Raw genomic sequence first — 17,856 nt, 5'->3', positions numbered from 1 at the left:
GCGATGGAATCAAATGTAATCAGAGAGAAAGTAAACATTCACAGAGAGAGAGAGAAAGAGAGAAACGAAAATGGAGAAAAACTGTTTTCTTTTTTTTCTTCTTTCTCCAAGACAAGAAAGAGAAAAGAAAGAAAAAATTTTCTCTTGGTAACCAGAGTTTCTTTTCTGTTGCTGCTGCTCTCTGGTGATTCTCTTGTTTCTTTTGTCTTATTTTCTATTCTAAACAATTTAAGTTCACAATTAATTCACTAATTCAACAATTTACTAACTACACGTTACTTGCAATTGGAAAATTAAACTAATTTAATCAACCGAAGTGATCAAATTATGGACCAGTTTCATTTACCTCTTTCTACTTTTGTGACACCTTTTGGTTTATCGTTTGTCTCTCTCTCTCTCTCTCTCTCTCTCTCTCTCTCTCTCTTTCAATATTTACCTTTTTTTTTGCTTAATTGTTGCTAATTAATCTCGGAATCAGGTAAGTTCTCTAATGATTAAATGTTAAATTGTTGTTAAATTCTGTTTGGTGTTAACCTTGAAATGAAATTTTTGTTGTGACAAAAAAAAGATTCTTGGTTATTTGGATCAATATAGTTTCGGTTGTTGTTTTGTTGGAAAAGTAAACAATTAACCCTGAACTGAGATCTCTTTTTTTTGTTGTATTCGTTAAATTGTTGCAATTTAATTTGTCTAATTGACTTTTTTATCTTCTTACAGTGATTGTGATTTATTAATCGATTTGCTGATTATTGACTGTTTTTTTCTTCTGGTACCAATTGGTTTCTATTATTTTCTATCAGACTAAATATCAAAGTGAAAGTGAGACGGTTAAAAAAAGGATTCAAAAAGGTTGGTTCATTTGTGACAATCAATCGTCAAGAATCAATTGTGTTATTGGTTTAGTTTATTGGCTAATTTAGCTAATTACAAGTAAATATTAATTTGCTTTGGATTAGATTTTAACTAATTTCAATATTTCGTTTTGAATTTTTCTCTCTTTCTTTAAAAACCAGGGTAAACTGAAATATCGGATTTTCCAAGTAATCAGATTCACTAATCAACCATATTAAGGTCAATTTATTATGGAGATGTTGAAGTAATTAAGCTACTAATTGTTATCAGCGAGATGCTGATTTAATGATAACTCAAAATAACCCAAACATTTACCAAGAAGTTGTTGCCATGCAAAGAGATGATCTTTCTGAGCCTGGATTACATTATATTTTGATTGCGACCAATTATTCAGTTTAACAGGTAAATGAAAGGATTAATTTTCAATATTCTAGATTAATTAGATTAATAGTTTTATACTTTAATTTAGTTTAGCTTTAAATCTCGACTCTTTATGATGAGCTCACCTTTCTTCTGGTCATGTGACTGATCATATGTTTATGTTTACATTTTTCTCTTAGATTTTCTTTCAACATCAACTAATAATTGTCTTTTTATTTTGTCTGATTTAGATAAATTGAATTTATTAAATTCATATTCATGATTCATTTAATCATTGATAATTCGTCACTGGCTATCATCTGTATCCTTTTGTTTTCATCTTTTCCCCAAAAAGAGTAAGAGTTGTGAGTTTCCTGTTTTTTTATAGTGATTTACTTTTCTTGATTGTGACGATCACTTAATTTAACTCTAATTTTCTCTCACCCTTCATCTACTTATTATAGATTGATTTGTGGAACCAAATTGCGCCTCAAGAGAAAGAGAGACAGTTATGAGTTTAGCTACTTCATTGATTGACCTGAAAGCAGAATTATTAAAGAAGAGGGAAGAATCTAAATCTGATCGGGATCCCCAGGTTAACGTTAAAGGAGGTCAAAAGTGGAAATTATTAGCCGATAAAATTGATGTTAAAAATAAAGTTAAACAGTTGAAAGCTCGTAAGGAGAGGACATCGGATGAAGACGAAAGGAAAATCATCGATGAAGAGATTGAAAAACAGTTGAGATTATCTCGAGAAGCCTTGGAAAGAAAAGCAGCCATTTATGAGGCTCGAATGGGTAAAGCAATGGAAGGTATTTTCCAAGATTCTGATGAAGAATCGGAAGATGAAGATAAAAGGTGTCTTATTAATTTCGATGGAAAAGCATTGGAGCAGATTAAAATTCGAAATGAGGAGAGACGTCAAGCTGAAAGTCGGCTGAGAGGTTACAAGCGGAAAGAAGATGAAGAAGATTCTGAAGATTGGGTCGAATTTACAGATTCTCTTGGTCGAACTAGACGATGTCTTCGAAAAGATTTAAAATTCTTTGTGGATGCAGATAAACATCTCGAAAAAGATGAAAAACTAGAACCACAATCAAGTGGATTGAAGAAATTTAAATTAATCGATAGTGATGAAGACGATGAAGATAATTACAGAGAGGAAGAAAAATCAAATGAACAAGGACCAGTTCATTATACTGATGTTCGATACAACGAAGTTCGTGATCATGGTGTTGGATTTTATAAACTTTCTGGTGAATCAGAGGAAAGAACCAAACAATTGGACCAATTAAATCAGTTACGTGAACAAACAATTGAACAGATTAAAGTGAAAGCCAAAGAGAAGGAGAAAAAATCAATCGCAATTGAACAAAGATTAGCTCGAATAGCAGCTCGAAGAGGAATCAAATTTAAAAGTAAATCATCAACCAATTCAAATGAACAAAACACCAACAATGACGATCATTAAATCAACACCTCAAACAATTAACTCTCACACCAGATTATAGCAAAAAATCAACTTCCAAACTCACGCCAATTAATCTGTAAATTTAATTTTCTATGTCAATATCTCAAAATATCAATTCCCAATTCCGATCATCCCAATCAATTGTATTCAATCAGTTAATTGTTGGAAAAATTTTTCTATTCTGAGCAAACTCCAAACTCTGTTTTCTTTTTCCAAACACATGTTCCAATCACGTGACCATATCTGAAGATTTTTCTTGTTTATGTTTAATTTGATTAATTTAATTTCTTTTAAATGGTCGACGCAATTAACTAAATTGATTAGAGAATCAGATCATTGATTGGTAAGTAGATCTACTAGTCTATTGTAACAATTTTTCATTCATTTTCCATTTTATTTTGTTTTTTTCCTTTTTTAGGCTGAACAATAATTTCTTGGAGTTAATTTTTCTTACTTTGGATTAGTGAATAAATTGATCATCTTCACATCATTATCATGGCGACTCCAGTTTTATTTAAACGATTAACTTTACAATTAACCTCAAAACGAAGCTACAGTTTATTTAATCTGTTCAAGGCAAGTAGACAACAATCACATCGACAATTGTTCCCATCAACAGTTAATCAGTTTGAAAGATTAAAAATCAATGGATGTTTAAGAGGTAAAAGTGATTTACCTTGCGATTCTGGAGATGGTAAACAATCTGATGACAATTTGGAACAATCAACAGATGATCAACAAGAAAAATCTTCCAGTGTTAAATTAGCTCCCTCGTTGACTGGTAAATACAAGTTATTTGAGAACAGTGAAGAAGAGCTGATTCTTGATTATCGGGAAGAATTGTTATCAAAAGAGAATCAAATTATAACTGATTGGAGTTCCGATGGAATCAATTTTCCTCACCGAGAGAGAGAATCTAAATTTGATTCGATTAACTTGGAAAGAGGAAAAGAAGAGGTTATCGATATTGATGAACTGGTGGCACTTTTACGCCATGAAAACATGGAAGATATCGTTGTTATCTCACTGCCAAGGGAATTACGTTACACTGATTATATGTTAATTGCTTCAGCTAAATCAGTTAAACACCTTGAATCAGTTGCCGATTTCCTGGTGAAAGCGTGGAAACTTAAAAAACATCCTAAAGATCCTTTCCTTCAAATTGAAGGTGACGATACTCCCGATTGGAAAACTCTGGACATGAGGACTATAATGGTTCACCTTTTCATGTCGGAAACTCGTGAGAAATATGACCTTGAATCTCTTTGGACACTTGGTGTTCAATTCGATGATCTAACCCAGAAACCCGCTTACGATCCAGCAGTTGATCTATTAGAGAAACACTTAGCGTACCTGAAGAGTTTAGAACCCGCCGAACAACCGATAAGACGAGCTGACATGATTCCAATTCATGTGAGACCAGGAACGATGACAAGAACAGAAATGAAGGAATACCAAAGAGAATTAATCAAATCTAAATCACAAAATCAACCAACAAAATTAGATAACTAACTTAGTTGATTGTTGACAATTGTAATATATTCAAACAACAACAACAATTATCTTTCTCCACCCTGTAGATTATATGAAAATGTTTCCACAATATTTTATCAAAGTTGAAAAAAGACTCGTAATAAACGTCAAAATTTTCCATTTGATTAAATTTAATTCTAATTGGAAAAAATTTGTTATTTCGTTTTAGATTTTGTTTATTTGGGTTACTATTATTGGGCCATGTTCATCGGTAACAAATTCAAGGCCGAATATCGTTATTTTCGTGGTCGACGATTTGGGATATGGTGACCTTGGTCCGTTCGGCAATACAACCTTACCAACACCCGGGGTTGATAAACTTGCAGCTCGTGGGGTCAAATTGACTCATCACATAGCGGCAGCTTCCGTTTGTACACCGAGTCGAGCGGCTTTGTTGACAGGACGATACCCAATTCGTTACGGTTAGTGACCTTTTCTTTCCTAGTTATCGATTAACGGGCTTTTGTTATCCATACCGATCATTTTTTTCTTCATCTTTTTGAATTTTCGCTAAAGGAATGACCTCACCCTATCTTAATCGAGTCATTTTATTTGCTGGTTCTTCTGGTGGTCTACCTGCAACTGAGGTCACTTTTGCCACGATTGCAAAACAATCTGGCTATCGAACTGGCCTGATTGGTAAATGGCATGTTGGCCTTTCGTGTTCATCGATTGGTGACCATTGTCATCATCCCAATTCTCATGGCTTTGACTATTTCTATGGGACACCGATGACCAATATAAAAGATTCTGGTCAAGATGGCTACTCTGTGGTCACTTCGAACTTCCCGAACTTCAATAAGCTCATAATAACCGGTGTTTGTTTGGGATTTTCTATTGGAGGTGGTTTTTGGTTTTTCCTCCATCATCGAGTTATCGCTTGTCTAATTGTGTTATTTTTCCTAACGCTCTTTGGCGGAACTTGGATTTTCGTCCAATCTTTGGTTCGATTAAATTTATTCCTCATGAGAAACGGAACCATAATCGAACAACCGATTCATCTACCAACTTTAACTGACAGAATCGTAACCGAATCAATTAACTTCATCCAACAATCAACGGAAACAATTAACGAGCAACAACAACAACCTTTCCTCCTAATGGTGACCTTTTTAAAAGTTCACTCAGCTCACTATCCAAGTGAACAGTTTCTCGGACGTTCGAATTATGGTAAATTCGGAGATTGTGTTATGGAAGTTGATCACTCGATAAACAGAATATTGGCCACCCTAGAAGAAAAAAATTTAACCAGGTCAACATTTGTTTACCTTACATCGGACAACGGCGGTCATATTGAAGAGGTAAACATAAAGGGTCAACCTGACGGTGGTTATAACGGTAAATTTCCCGGTGGAAAGGGACACGGGGCAGTTGAAGGTGGAATCCGAGTACCGGGTATAGTCTCATGGCCTGGACAAATTCCAAGCGGTGTTAATTATGACCACCCAACATCTCAAATGGACTTAGTTCCAACACTTATTGACCTAATGGAATCTAAATATCAAGTTGATGACAATCATCATTTAGATGGGATAACTTGGACTCCATGGTTATTTAAATCATCTCCAAATGATAACAATTTATCCTCACGAATATTGTTTCACTACTGTGGTACTTACCTTCATGGTGTCCGTTTAATTTTAAACGTTGAAACAATTTATAAATTGTATTATTTTACTCCAAATTATGATAAACCAGCGGAAAAAAAGTGTAACTTTATCTGTCAGTGTTTCGGTAAACATGTTATCCGCCATGATCCACCCTTAATATATAACATTGCCGTCGATCCAACGGAAACTTCACCTCTTCCCAATAATCAAAGTTTAATCAATTACGTTAATCAACAAATTGTCCAACACCAATCAACTCTTAATCCATCAATCGAATCACAATTTTCAACAATCAACTTCATTTGGAAACCATGGATGCAGCCCTGTTGTAATCCGCCATTTTGTTCATGTCGAGAATCAAAAATTAACTCAACGGACGATAATCGATTAAGTTAATTTGTCTCGTTAATTGTTGTTTACCTGTTGACAATATGATTCTAAATGAACATCCAATGTCGAAAAGTCCAATTTTCTAAATCGTTGTTGAACTTTTTTAATTTTTTTCCAAATCATTTTTTTACCATTAGTAAATTGTTACGATGATTATTACCATTGTATGAGATTAATTTAATTGTTAATCAATCACTGAGATTAAAGGTTTAAAGTTGTTTTTTTTGTTCCTGACAAATTCACAATTAGTTAACAATTGAATAAATTTAATTGTAAGGATTGACAGAAAAAAAACGATAACAATCAAAGAGCAAACAAAATTAAAAACAAATTCAGATTAACAAGAAACAAATTAACATGATAATAAGTTGATTGGTTGGAGAGTTTAATTGAAACAATTGATTGTTTTCCTTTCACTTGTTCCAATGTAAAGATCAGAAATTTAAGCTGACGAGGGGAAGGTGAAGGTAGTAATCAAATTAATTAGTAACAGGGAATTGTAATTAATTAGATTTTATAAGGCAAGTGATCCAAGAGCAGCGCTTTCTTTTAATTGTTTCTCATCAAAATGTCTGGGTTGAGGTTCAGCTGATTTACCAACTAAATGAGGTCCCTTGAATTCTGGATGGAGCCAAGTCTAATTAGCAGAGAGAAAAGAAAATAAAAAACAATTAAGATTGTTAGAGAATGAAGATTAAGAGATTTAAATAATCGAATAAGAAAAGAAGAAGGAAAAAACTGTAGAATTTTCAACTAACTGCTCGAGCAACGGCGACGATTGTAGCGGTCACTTGAGGTGTATTCTTTTTCTCGACCAGGTCAACGGTTTGGAAAAGGTCATCTTCAGGTACTCCATATTTTTGAGCCGCTCGTAAAAATTTGGCGACATTTTCAACCGCTTTGAATGCGTGTTTAGGTTCCAGGTCAATGTTTCTCACTGATCCGGGATTTAATTTCTCCATTAATCTAAATTTTTTGATGAGAGAGAGAGAGAGAGAGAGAGAGAGAGAGAGAGAGTTAAGGAAGCAATAGAGAATAGAAAAGGTAAAGGGTCAAGAATGAGCATTGATGGTCAACTTGTTTAACTTTTCGAAAACAAATTGGCAATACAAATTGTAATAATAATATATTATTTGACTGTGAAGAGAATCATGAATCTGAGTTGGAAACTGGAATGCGAAAGGATAAATTATTAATCCGATAAACTGAATCAACTTGGTCATCATGTTATGTCAGAAACCAGAATAGCAATAAAATTAATCACTAATCTAAACAAATGATGATTATAACAACTTTCAAACTAGAATCAAATTATTTACCAGAATTTTCATCATCATCATCATCATCATCATCATCATCTTGGTGTCACCTTGATTGTGATAAAATTGATGAGAACAAGTAAACAAAATGATGAAACAAGATGGAAAACCTAACGAACCTGAATGAGGAAGCAAAGGAAAAAAGTAAAAGTATCATGAAAATGGTTGAGAAAATTTTATCTTCCATGATGATGATGAACACTCTGTATTTGATTGGTAATAATAATAAGTCAGTAAAAGTATCAATCGATTAAATTTGTTGATATTGAGTTTTTTTTGTAGCTTTTCATCATTTCATTTTTTACCGCCTTCGTTACCTTCCCACTCTTCTTGTCCACTCTGTGTCCAGTTACTAAGTGGTAGTTGTAGTTACAACAATTATTTCAAGTTGTTTCTATTCAATTTTCAAGAAATAAATTATATAATAGATAACATATTAAACTCATAGGATTGCGATAAAAGTTGGACAATAATAGTAATACAATTTAATAACAATACAAGAACCTGAATTGTTGGCAATTTGTATTACATTTAGTTGATTGTGTTGATAAGATGATGATAATCACAATACACATACAAGTTTATCAGAGATGAGGATAAATAGGAGGCGAAGATGATGATTAGGAAGATAATAGATAGATTTAGATTGTAATCTAAAAGCAAGAATATCTCTGAATTTCTAGAAAAAAAAATCTCTTTTTGACAATCAATTCTTTTTTTTTATTCGATCTCTCTCTCTCTCTCTCGCTCACTTGATATAAATAACGAGAGATCCATCATCTTGGCTTATCTTCCAAGTGTAAATATGTGTCTCTTCTTATCTCAATTTCATGATGATGACAATCATCATCATGATAGTTTATCATCAACCGAAGATTGAAACAGAATCTGAGGAAAATTCAATTCGGTTCATAAATAAATGTACATAATTTAAAGATACAAAGTCAACTAGATTTATCTTGTTATATTGTTTGGATATTAGTTGATTGACTTGGTTATCAACACATAGAGAATAATAAATCAAATTGATTTGATTGTCTATTGAATTTAATATTAAATCTTTCAAATTGATTATTCGTCTGTTGATATTGTCTTTTTTGTATTATCCCTTAAGGATCAATTGTGATCAACTTTTAAATATATCAACGATTCTTAAGATTATCTTATTGGTGCTATATTAATAAGATGATCATAATAATGATGAGCATATTGGTTTTGATTATCGTTAGTAGATTGATTAAAATGATTGAGAAGAGAATGAAAAATTCATTAAGTCAACCCTTTTCTCTCTCTCTCTCTCTCTCTCTCTGCTGATTGTTAGAGTTAATATAGAGAATTTAATTATGGAGAATTTTCTCTGATTATCTGTTGATTGATTGAATAATAACCTTGAGTGAGGAAATTTTTTTAAAAAGGTTTGATTAACATCGTTCATCAGGAAAGAGGTTAACTCTTGGTCTCTTATTACACTTCCATTGGGAGTATATCAAGATGATTGACTGAATATGAATATTTCACCATAATTCAATATCATGATAATATGGGACAAATTCTTGAAGGTTAATTCTGTTCAATATTGAAGGTTTGTCACAATATTTTTTTTCTCTCTCTATTTGCTCTCTTTTAATCTCTCCTGTCAGACATTTTCCTTCAGCAATTTACACCAAAAAGTTGAATTACTGTTGATGTATGAGAAGAAGAAGGTGAAATATGAGGAATTAATTTTCAATTCTATTTGTTTCCCTTATGAGAATTTGTAAATATCAATGGGAAAAGGAGCTTCATTTTCTACAACCATTATTACCATCTCATTAAAAACGTTTAAAGGTTGTCACTTAGCTTCATGGGGAAATATATAGCACATATAATACATATATCTAAGTATAATATTCACAGGGAAGAAAGAGTAAGAAAATTGAATAGAATTTGTGATTTTAAATAATAGAAAAGAAGAAAAATTTTTTTTTCTTTTCTCTTGTTGTCAACTTACTTGCATAAGAAAACACCATCAGCCAAAGCCTCTTCATAGGGAGTTCCTTGATATTTGGGAACTTTTTCACCGATAATTTCACTTATCCATTTGAGAACTTTAGTTTCTAGATCAGGATTACGTTTGGCAAACATCTAAACATGATTGAAGTAGAAGAACAATTAATTAATTCCAAATGATAACAAAGGGAAAGAGAAAGAGAAAAATAAAAAGCAAAAAGCAAAAAGGGTAAATAACAATACGACTGAAAAGTAAATGGAAACACTCAGATAGAAAAGGAAAATAACAGAATAATCCACATGAAGTAGAGTAATTATTATATTATTAATACAAATCGAAAACAAGATTAAACATAAATTAAACAGAAAAAGAAACAAAAGATTATCAATTAATCCGATTTGGATTAATCAAAATGAAAGAGAATAGAATTTGTTTTTTCTATTAATCTTATAAATCTAAAGATGGCGTTGATCTCATAGAGACAATGGAGGGAACAAGAATTAAATTTTCTTTTGGAATATTAATTAGGTGAGAAAATTAAGTTCTTTTTGTATTTCTATTTTCTATTTTTCTCTTTAAAATGGTTAATTAACAAGGTGAACAATTAAGTGTCTCTAATTGGATTTGATTTGTGTCTCTTTTAGTTGGAATAATTAAAGAAAAAGAAACATCTACTTACCGCCTTAGCTACTTCAACATGGAGACCTGGAGCTGTGTGAGCTGTTGCCATGGTGGAATTTGTTTAATTGTTGGAACAATTTAAATGTAAAGGTAATTTTCTTTAATCACTGGATTAAGTGTTTCAATTTAGTTGATTGACTTTGTCAATTTCTTTTCTGTCTTTAGGTGTTAACGGAAAAAAAAGAAGCTTCCAATTTAAACACAAGAGAGATGACGAAAAGTGTAAATGGAAAACCGTTGATTTGAGATTTTACCAGAAGGAATAACAACAAGTTACTATTCATCCAATGTCTCTCTTTTCTCATCAATTTTATCATCTTCTCATGTTGGTAATATTTAAATAGAATATTTGTAAACAGTTACCTTAAAAGGTCCTTCAAAGGTGTCTATTTTTAAGATGATAGAGAAGATAAAGAGGAAGAAGAGGTTAGATTGTGTAGGAGGAAAACCACAGATTCTGTTATGGTGATAGAAAAGAATTGCAATTTTTTTTTCTCAGGTTTGTATGTACATTCATTTTCTTCTCATTTTGTTAACATTTTTCTTCCAATTTACAGAAAGCGAGCGAAAAAATGACAGAGGATCGAGAGGGTAATCAGCAAGATCATCATCATCATCATCTCCAATCATCATCATCGAGCCATTTACTTGTTTCAATGTTCAAAAGCAATAACAACTCCCTTTACTTTTTCATCATCATCATTAACTTAATCCATTATATCAGGTTTGATCTTTAAGTAGCTTCCTCTCACTCACTCTAACCCTCTCTCCCTCTCTCTCTTTTCTGTATTTAAGGTAAACTGACAATGTAATCAGTTAATTTAATCACTACTTTAATGGAGGATAATGATGTCGACAACAATGAAGATTAAAAGATGATCATGAATGCGAAAAAAACTTAACCAAAACAATCAAAGGGAAAAAAGATGAGGATAAACATTTAGCTTCTTCTTACTCAATGTTAATGAGGTAACAATTTTTTTTTCTCTCGTCATCATCATGTCAGTGGTTCGCAATTCTTGACAATCAGCCAAAAATTGTGAATCCAATAATATATGTATTAATATTATCTAATCTGTTGAGGCGAAATATTGATCATTTCATTGAAAAGCCTTCTAGGTATTAGCAGAAACGTATTAATATCAACATGAATTATTTGATTCAATTCTCCACTTCTCTTAACTTGATTTGATTGTTGATTTAATTCCAAGATGAACAGTTATCTCATTTTTAATATAATTCTCATCTGATTTTCTGAATTATTCAGAAGTAAAAGTGAAAATATCTCTTCATCCAACTGATTAAATCAAAATTGTTCATCTTTAACCATCTCGATATTACTGTTCAATCAGAATTGAACATTAACAATTAATCAATTTTCTTGATCAATAATGGAAAATGATTTAACCTAAATTGATTGTTTAAAATATAATTCGTTAGGGAAAAAACAAATTAATTGCCATAGATGAATTATTAATCAAATAGTTTTTATTTTTCTCTCTCAATTATTTTAGATTTAAATTCAATTCAATCCAACAATTGGACCTACTGAACTTTATTGTGTTCAGAATTAATCACCGAAAACATGAAAACAACAATCAATTGATGTTGATGATCAATTTTTGTCATCAAGATTATTGACAATTTAACAAATATTGTGATAGCATCAAAGTTGTGAAGTATCAATGGAAGGACAAAAATTACTATTCAATCCCAGTTATTATATTATATCATCATGGAGCCGAGTTATCATTTCCTCATCTTTATCATCCTCAACATCTACATGATGTTCAGAACATTGAGATTAAAACCAACATTAAACTCATCCCACCACATGAGGTGTTAATACAATTCAGCTGGAATCTGAAATAAGGAAGGAAAAAAAACTACAAAGAAACAAAGGAAATCATGATGATATCTGATGAATCTGAAAAGCTACCTTAATGATAATCATATCATCACACCCGGAAAATGATAATCATTTGCATGAATAATCAACATCTCTCACGAGAGAAACAGAGAGTGAGTCAGGGAGATACAATAATTACCACAATGACTCTAATCCCGAATTCATTTCAAGATACTCATCATATTCAGAGTTTCAATGAGATGAGAAAAAAAGTTCTGAATCAGATAAAATGTATATTATCATGATAATAATAACTTTTCTTCTTATTCTCTCCCGAAAAAACCAGCTAAGCTTTTTTTTCTCTTCTTTTAAATGAAATATTAAATTCGAAAGTAAAATTTTCTTTTTCCATCTTATCAGGAAATTGAACTTTTTTTTCTGTATCAAGAATTTTTTTTTTCTCCGAAAAGAAGTAGAAAAAAAAGTTCTAATGTATAACCAGAGTATCACATACACATGAATTGAAACTTTCTCTCCTTCATGATAACATGAAATTTTAATCATATGAAGAGTGGGAGGAGAAGATGACGAGAAGAAGATTGAAATTGGAATGAAGTTGATTTCAATTATTTTCCAGTGAAAAATTTTCGCTTGACCAATGGTCAAAATCCTTTCGATTTATCTAATATATATTAATGATATCCAGCGAAAATAATGTTCCTCTGAATATTCATGGATAAATGAACTTGGAATTTTTTTTCTCCATCTTCTTCTTCCTCATGTAAAGTAATCATGTTATCTGAGTCTTATTGAATCAACTAAATTGTTATCATTTGTTAACTGATTGAATTGATTGCATTGAATGTTGAACAAGATGTTCAGATGATAGTGATGATCATGATGACCAGAATCAGAATATACTCATGATGGGTGAGTAATAATAATAATCATCTTGACCTTGAATATTTGAATATATAAGTTGATTGTTGACACAATCAACAAGAGAAACACTTTACCTTCATTTAGATTGAAATGAGAAGCTAAAAATTTCTTTTCTTTTTCTGACAGGTAAGAAGACATTCGATACTTATCTTCATCTTCATCATCATTCTAATCTTCATCTCTTATTTTTTTCTCTCTCTCTAGGTTTTATCATCGATGCCAATGGTTACCTAAATGTTTAGATAGAAAAGAATCCAGAACAATTTGAAGAAATCTCTCTCTCTCTCATCATCCTCATCATTTCCAAATCCATGCGCTGTTTTCTTGTTCATCCTCATCTTCTTGAACTTTTCCTCTGAATAACTCAGTAACTAAACTCAGGTATGTTCAGTCAACAACAGGAAAAAAAACAATAAGATCAACTGATAACTTATTTGTAATCATCATCATCACTTTTTTTTATTACATTGAGAAAGAGGTTGAATGATGTTTTCAACAATTTTTGATTATTGTTCACATTTTAATGAACTTCACCATGAAATTGTTCAACAAACAGAGAAAAACTTGAAAGTTTATCATTCAATTATTATCTTATTTTTGATAGTTGATTGTTTAAATAGTGTCAATTGTAATGTTAACACTTTGAATTGAATTTTAATTCAATTACACCAAGAAAATTATACTGATCATTAAGTTGTTTCTTTGTAACAAATTCAGTGACTCAGTTGATCCTTTTTTCCTCTCTCAACATTGATTCTAAACTTATGAATATTATTATGTTATTATTGAAATTGATTCATCATGTTACCCTTAACAATCAGATCATCTTGAATATATTTATCTTCATGTTGATACACTTTGATGATTTTTATCTTCCCTCTCAGAATCATTCAAACGGATAAATACCATGAGATTCATAACATCATCTTATATCATCTTAGCTCTAGATGGATTTGGTTATATCCATGGTAAAGGATTAGCAGTTATCGGTGGTAAGGGAAACCGAGAAGGTATCTTATTGTCTCTGTTTTATTTCAATTCTAAACTTCCACCCCACCCTGATGATCATCAATCTCTTCCTCTTTACTCCTATCATAATAATGATCATTTTTTATCATATTTGATTATAATGTTCATCTTATTTTCACAATTTATCATGTGGAGTATTTTTTGTTTACCTCCCAATGGAATGAATTTTGTATCTGATTCATGATATTGTTTATATTTCTCTTTCTAGTTTGTCCTGATTGCCCTGATAACTATAACGCTGAAGAATTGACCTGGGCCCTTGTTACATTAGCCATTGTAACGGGATTATTTTTATCAATTTGTTTTTGTCGCTTCTATCCCAAGTTACGACAAATGTTTGTTCAACCGGTTGTAACTAATGATGGAGAGGGTGGGATAAGTGTCACCTCCAAATCGTGTCAGTGTACAACTGTAATTCAAAGAGGATCAATTAACCCGATCACTACATCAGCTGGAATGGTATCGCCTCAAGCATTTTCCTCAACAACATCATCTAAAAACATCAACACAACAACAACAACTACAACAACAGCAACCACCTCATCTATTGGGGGAGGTGGAGGTAAAATAATAGGATTAACTAAATCATTAGTAAATGATGCAAATAGTAACGATGATAATTTAAATATCATTCCTAAAGGGGGAGGTAGACTTAGTTTATCATCTTATCAATCATCTTGTGAACCAGTTTTATATTCATCATCTTCATCATCACCATCAACAGTTAATCCTCATTATCAGGCTCTTGTTAATCAACAGCAAAAACAACAACAACGATCATCAACTTCATCATTAATTTCATCCGGAGGGATAACAAACACAACCACCTCAACCTCCCTTCCTCCTCCATCACATTCATCAATTGCTTCATCAATAGCATCTTCATCATCTGCATCGTCAGGTCATCATTTAATTCATCAACAGCAACATAAACATAAACATCCCTATCCAACCCATTCTTATCCCAATCGATCATCAACCAAATCAAGATCATCATCAATTATTGCACCAACAACAGTGATACCACCACCAACAACAACTATTGATCCAATTGGAATCAATTCATGTCAACAATTAATATTATCTTGTCCACAACAACAACAAACCAAGGTTCCAATAGTACCAATAGTTTCTGATCAATCAACTGTTTACACATCACATATTTAATAATACAACAATTAACCATCCGTAATAAACAATCAATCAATCAAATTAATTAGTAAGTGAACGAAAGGAAATATTATTGTAATAATAACATCAAGACTAAACCTCAAACCATCAAACCAATTGTTCAATGAGGATGCGAAAGTTAATCATGAGAAATCAATGGTAAATAGAATCACTATTGATTATCAGTGTAATTTATTAATTTGTTTACTCGAATCTTCATTATCTTCATCTTCATCCTTTATTATCCGCATCATTTTAATTCTATGAGCCATTAGAATGATTCCTTAATTTTCATGAAGAGAATCAACATTTTCCTCTCTCTCTCTCTCTCTCTCTCTCTCTCTCTCTCTCTTCCTTTTACCACTACCTTTACCATGTTCATCTTGATTCAGGGTGATAATCTCTTCCCTTATCATCCACTGGATGACATTCCCCATGTTATTATGAACATCGAAAACCTCTTAACTTTAATTTCATGAGCATTGAAGTATCATGATTAATATTATCTTCCAAATGATATAAAATTAAAGCAAAGAACCTGAGATTACCTTGAATATGTAACATGGCGGGAGAAAAGTTTTGTTTTACCTTCTCATCATCTTCTCTCTCTTTCCCCCTTATCATCTCATCCTTAATCACCATTATCTTCATCGTCTTCATCATGTTGAATGTTATTGTTACAATTATTCATCATCATCATCATCGTATATTAAATTGCTGATTGTTGATTGTTATTGTTACAATCAACAAACCAAGGACCAATTTCATCAACTGTAATCATTTTTGTTTTCTTTTCCTCTTCATCTTTTATCATCATTCATTTGATTAAACACACTCAAAGGATTCCACTTAATCAATGATGTTAATCATGTTGATTATTATACCCAATTGTTGTTAATTCAATTGTTAATCAATTGTATTATTATTTTGCTGGATCACAATTGAAAAACAAACAAAAAACCAAAACAAAACTCAAATTGATTCACCAAAATTTGCTAATTTGTAATCTTAATCTCACAAAAGTGATTAAATAAGATGTTAATTGTAAAACAAATGATCAGCAACAATTAACAGTAAAATTTATTCACTAGTCGCATGTTTAATTAAAAACAATTCCGGATAAAAATAACGGTAAAAAAATTTAATCATCATATTGAATTAACATAATAGGAAAATAACAATAACTTTAAATAGAAACGTAACAATTTAAATCTAATCAAAAGATATTAATATGATTAATATTTAAATAATTCAACCAACATGATTAAGTAATGATGATCATTATTGATTAAATTAATCAAAATAATATATATATTTAATTTAAAATTCAAATTGAAACTTTCAAATGTAAATTCACAATTACAATGATGTATTTACATTTAATTTTTCCTAACAATCAAGTTGAATTGATGAAATTTTTATTCCTAATTTGATAAACTAAATTAGTAATTAAATTAATCATTACAAAGTTAAATGTCAATACTAATTACACCCAAAAGAAGTATTAAATTGTCTCTAATTGTTTCTTTCTATTTTTGTTTTGTTCATCTTTAAATTGTCAATCGATTCAATTTGGACACTTAATCTTAACATGGAGTTTAAATTGTTGACAATTGGAATGCTTTTCTTTCCCACCGGTGGATGTTATTCTTGGTGGAAGATATAAATTGTTACTCTTTTACTGAATTTCAGTAATTTGCTAATACGATTTGTGATACAACTCAAAGAGAATCTCTGAATTTTCAAATCAATGAATAGGAATCAGCAATTCTCACCCTACACCACCTCTTATCCTCTCTCACTCTCAACATTACCCTGGGGTTTGAACATATTTCTTGTTCATCCTCATCATCCTCTGAATTTCTTGCCTTTTTTCATGATATTAGAAAAAAAATAAACAGTTCTAACAAAAAGTTCTGACCTGATTGTTATTCAACAACAGCAACAACAACAATCACAATACACATTTGACAAAAATTTTTGTCAATCTCAAAATGAATCATGAGAATGATGAAATTATTCATTATCTTGATCATTACCACTGGTACATCATTATGGTCATCATGATGAAAATATCCAAGAAATGATTTATGGTCTCATTCCTGATATTGAACTTTTGACCTCCCCTTTTAACCCTTTATTACATATCGATTATCATGTTTCCTCATCATCTTAACAATTTCATCTTTTCCCTTTCTCATAAATATAGAACTGGACATTTAGTGACCAGATTCAAGAGCTGCAAAGAGTAAAATACAAAATTCAATCAACTGAATCAATCTAATAGGAATCACTTTCTATTATCATTCCATAATATTAATAGTAGAGAGAGACTAAGCCTCGAATTGTAATTAAAACTCAAAATGTAATTTATTCATAAACAACTGAATCAAGTTACACAAATTGACCAATAAACAATGATAAAATGGTTGAATCCACTCAATTCAAGATAATGTTGTTGAACTTAACCCTGAAATTTAGTTTTCATGGTGCAAATTTCATGAGTGGAAATGAAATTGATAATTTTAATACTTATCATCTGATTCCTATCGCAATCATGTGTCATTAACATTTGTCATCTTTTCCTTCATGATGATTGAGTAAATTGAATAAATTTCATATCATTTACTGAATCATTTTGTATCAATAATCTCAAGCTG

General features: G+C 31.2%; 4 protein-coding genes across 16 annotated transcripts; 3 read left to right on the top strand and 1 right to left on the bottom strand.

Moving 5' to 3' along the window:
- Positions 1–229: 229 nt before the first annotated feature.
- LOC128387596 (coiled-coil domain-containing protein 174-like) lies at positions 230–2,782 on the top strand. 7 transcript variants are annotated; one of them, XM_053346811.1, is made up of 5 exons: positions 230–478; positions 718–849; positions 1,014–1,254; positions 1,464–1,568; positions 1,677–2,782. In XM_053346811.1, exon 5 carries the CDS (start codon positions 1,724–1,726, stop codon positions 2,681–2,683), a length of 960 nt encoding a protein of 319 aa, XP_053202786.1. In that variant the 5' UTR covers positions 230–478; positions 718–849; positions 1,014–1,254; positions 1,464–1,568; positions 1,677–1,723; the 3' UTR covers positions 2,684–2,782. The 7 variants fall into 7 exon arrangements, with proteins under 7 accessions (XP_053202786.1, XP_053202787.1, XP_053202782.1 ...); XM_053346807.1 differs by having other exon boundaries at positions 232–478; positions 1,464–1,577; XM_053346808.1 differs by having other exon boundaries at positions 232–478; positions 718–930; positions 1,464–1,577.
- A 100-nt stretch (positions 2,783–2,882) lies between these two features.
- Positions 2,883–6,441, top strand: LOC128387590 (steryl-sulfatase-like). The gene is made up of 4 exons (XM_053346795.1): positions 2,883–3,026; positions 3,102–3,259; positions 4,386–4,638; positions 4,733–6,441. Exons 2-4 carry the CDS (start codon positions 3,179–3,181, stop codon positions 6,220–6,222), a joined length of 1,824 nt encoding a protein of 607 aa, XP_053202770.1. The 5' UTR covers positions 2,883–3,026; positions 3,102–3,178; the 3' UTR covers positions 6,223–6,441.
- Positions 6,442–6,465: 24 nt separating this feature from the next.
- Positions 6,466–10,346, bottom strand: LOC128387598 (myophilin-like). The gene is made up of 4 exons (XM_053346814.1): positions 10,205–10,346; positions 9,526–9,659; positions 6,975–7,182; positions 6,466–6,853 (listed from the first exon to the last, which is right to left on the bottom strand). The coding sequence occupies exons 1-4, from the start codon at positions 10,253–10,255 to the stop codon at positions 6,731–6,733; spliced, it is 516 nt and encodes a 171-aa protein (XP_053202789.1). The 5' UTR covers positions 10,256–10,346; the 3' UTR covers positions 6,466–6,730.
- On the top strand, positions 9,666–16,279 carry LOC128387595 (uncharacterized protein DDB_G0271670-like). 7 transcript variants are annotated; one of them, XR_008325119.1, is made up of 9 exons: positions 9,666–10,053; positions 10,170–10,296; positions 10,372–10,705; positions 10,764–10,930; positions 11,002–11,175; positions 11,721–13,123; positions 13,202–13,378; positions 13,939–14,007; positions 14,235–14,304. XR_008325119.1 is itself a non-coding variant. In XM_053346803.1 (8 exons), the coding sequence occupies exons 7-8, from the start codon at positions 13,905–13,907 to the stop codon at positions 15,191–15,193; spliced, it is 1,062 nt and encodes a 353-aa protein (XP_053202778.1). In that variant the 5' UTR covers positions 10,564–10,705; positions 10,764–10,930; positions 11,002–11,175; positions 11,721–12,228; positions 12,843–13,123; positions 13,202–13,378; positions 13,882–13,904; the 3' UTR covers positions 15,194–16,279. The 7 variants fall into 7 exon arrangements, 6 of the variants coding, with proteins under 6 accessions (XP_053202781.1, XP_053202780.1, XP_053202778.1 ...); XM_053346803.1 differs by lacking the exons at positions 9,666–10,053; positions 10,170–10,296 and having other exon boundaries at positions 10,564–10,705; positions 11,721–12,228; positions 12,843–13,123; positions 13,882–14,007; positions 14,235–16,279; XM_053346806.1 differs by lacking the exons at positions 9,666–10,053; positions 10,170–10,296 and having other exon boundaries at positions 10,390–10,531; positions 13,882–14,007; positions 14,235–16,279.
- Positions 16,280–17,856: the final 1,577 nt, after the last annotated feature.

This window comes from Panonychus citri, unplaced genomic scaffold, assembly GCF_014898815.1.
Source record: "Panonychus citri isolate SS breed McGregor unplaced genomic scaffold, ASM1489881v1 Contig00092, whole genome shotgun sequence".
Lineage (NCBI taxonomy): Eukaryota > Metazoa > Arthropoda > Arachnida > Trombidiformes > Tetranychidae > Panonychus > Panonychus citri.
The sequence above is the reverse complement of the archived record's forward strand: the minus strand, read 5'-3'. Positions and strand labels throughout refer to the sequence as shown.

Bases quoted from the DNA above. Each gene is read 5' to 3' on its own strand.
- LOC128387596 (XM_053346812.1), top strand. From the start codon at position 1,724: ATGAGTTTAGCTACTTCATTGATTGACCTGAAAGCAGAATTATTAAAG.
- LOC128387590 (XM_053346795.1), top strand. From the start codon at position 3,179: ATGGCGACTCCAGTTTTATTTAAACGATTAACTTTACAATTAACCTCA. The intron at 3,260-4,385 runs GCAAGTAGACAA...ATTTCGTTTTAG, and splicing joins GTTTATTTAATCTGTTCAAG to ATTTTGTTTATTTGGGTTAC. The intron at 4,639-4,732 runs GTTAGTGACCTT...TTTTCGCTAAAG, and splicing joins ACGATACCCAATTCGTTACG to GAATGACCTCACCCTATCTT.
- LOC128387598 (XM_053346814.1), bottom strand. From the start codon at position 10,255: ATGGCAACAGCTCACACAGCTCCAGGTCTCCATGTTGAAGTAGCTAAG. The intron at 9,660-10,204 runs GTAAGTAGATGT...AATCATGTTTAG, and splicing joins ATGTTGAAGTAGCTAAGGCG to ATGTTTGCCAAACGTAATCC. The intron at 7,183-9,525 runs GTAAGTTGACAA...CAAAAAATTTAG, and splicing joins GATGGTGTTTTCTTATGCAA to ATTAATGGAGAAATTAAATC.
- LOC128387595 (XM_053346806.1), top strand. From the start codon at position 13,905: ATGAGATTCATAACATCATCTTATATCATCTTAGCTCTAGATGGATTT. The intron at 14,008-14,234 runs GTATCTTATTGT...TTCTCTTTCTAG, and splicing joins TGGTAAGGGAAACCGAGAAG to TTTGTCCTGATTGCCCTGAT.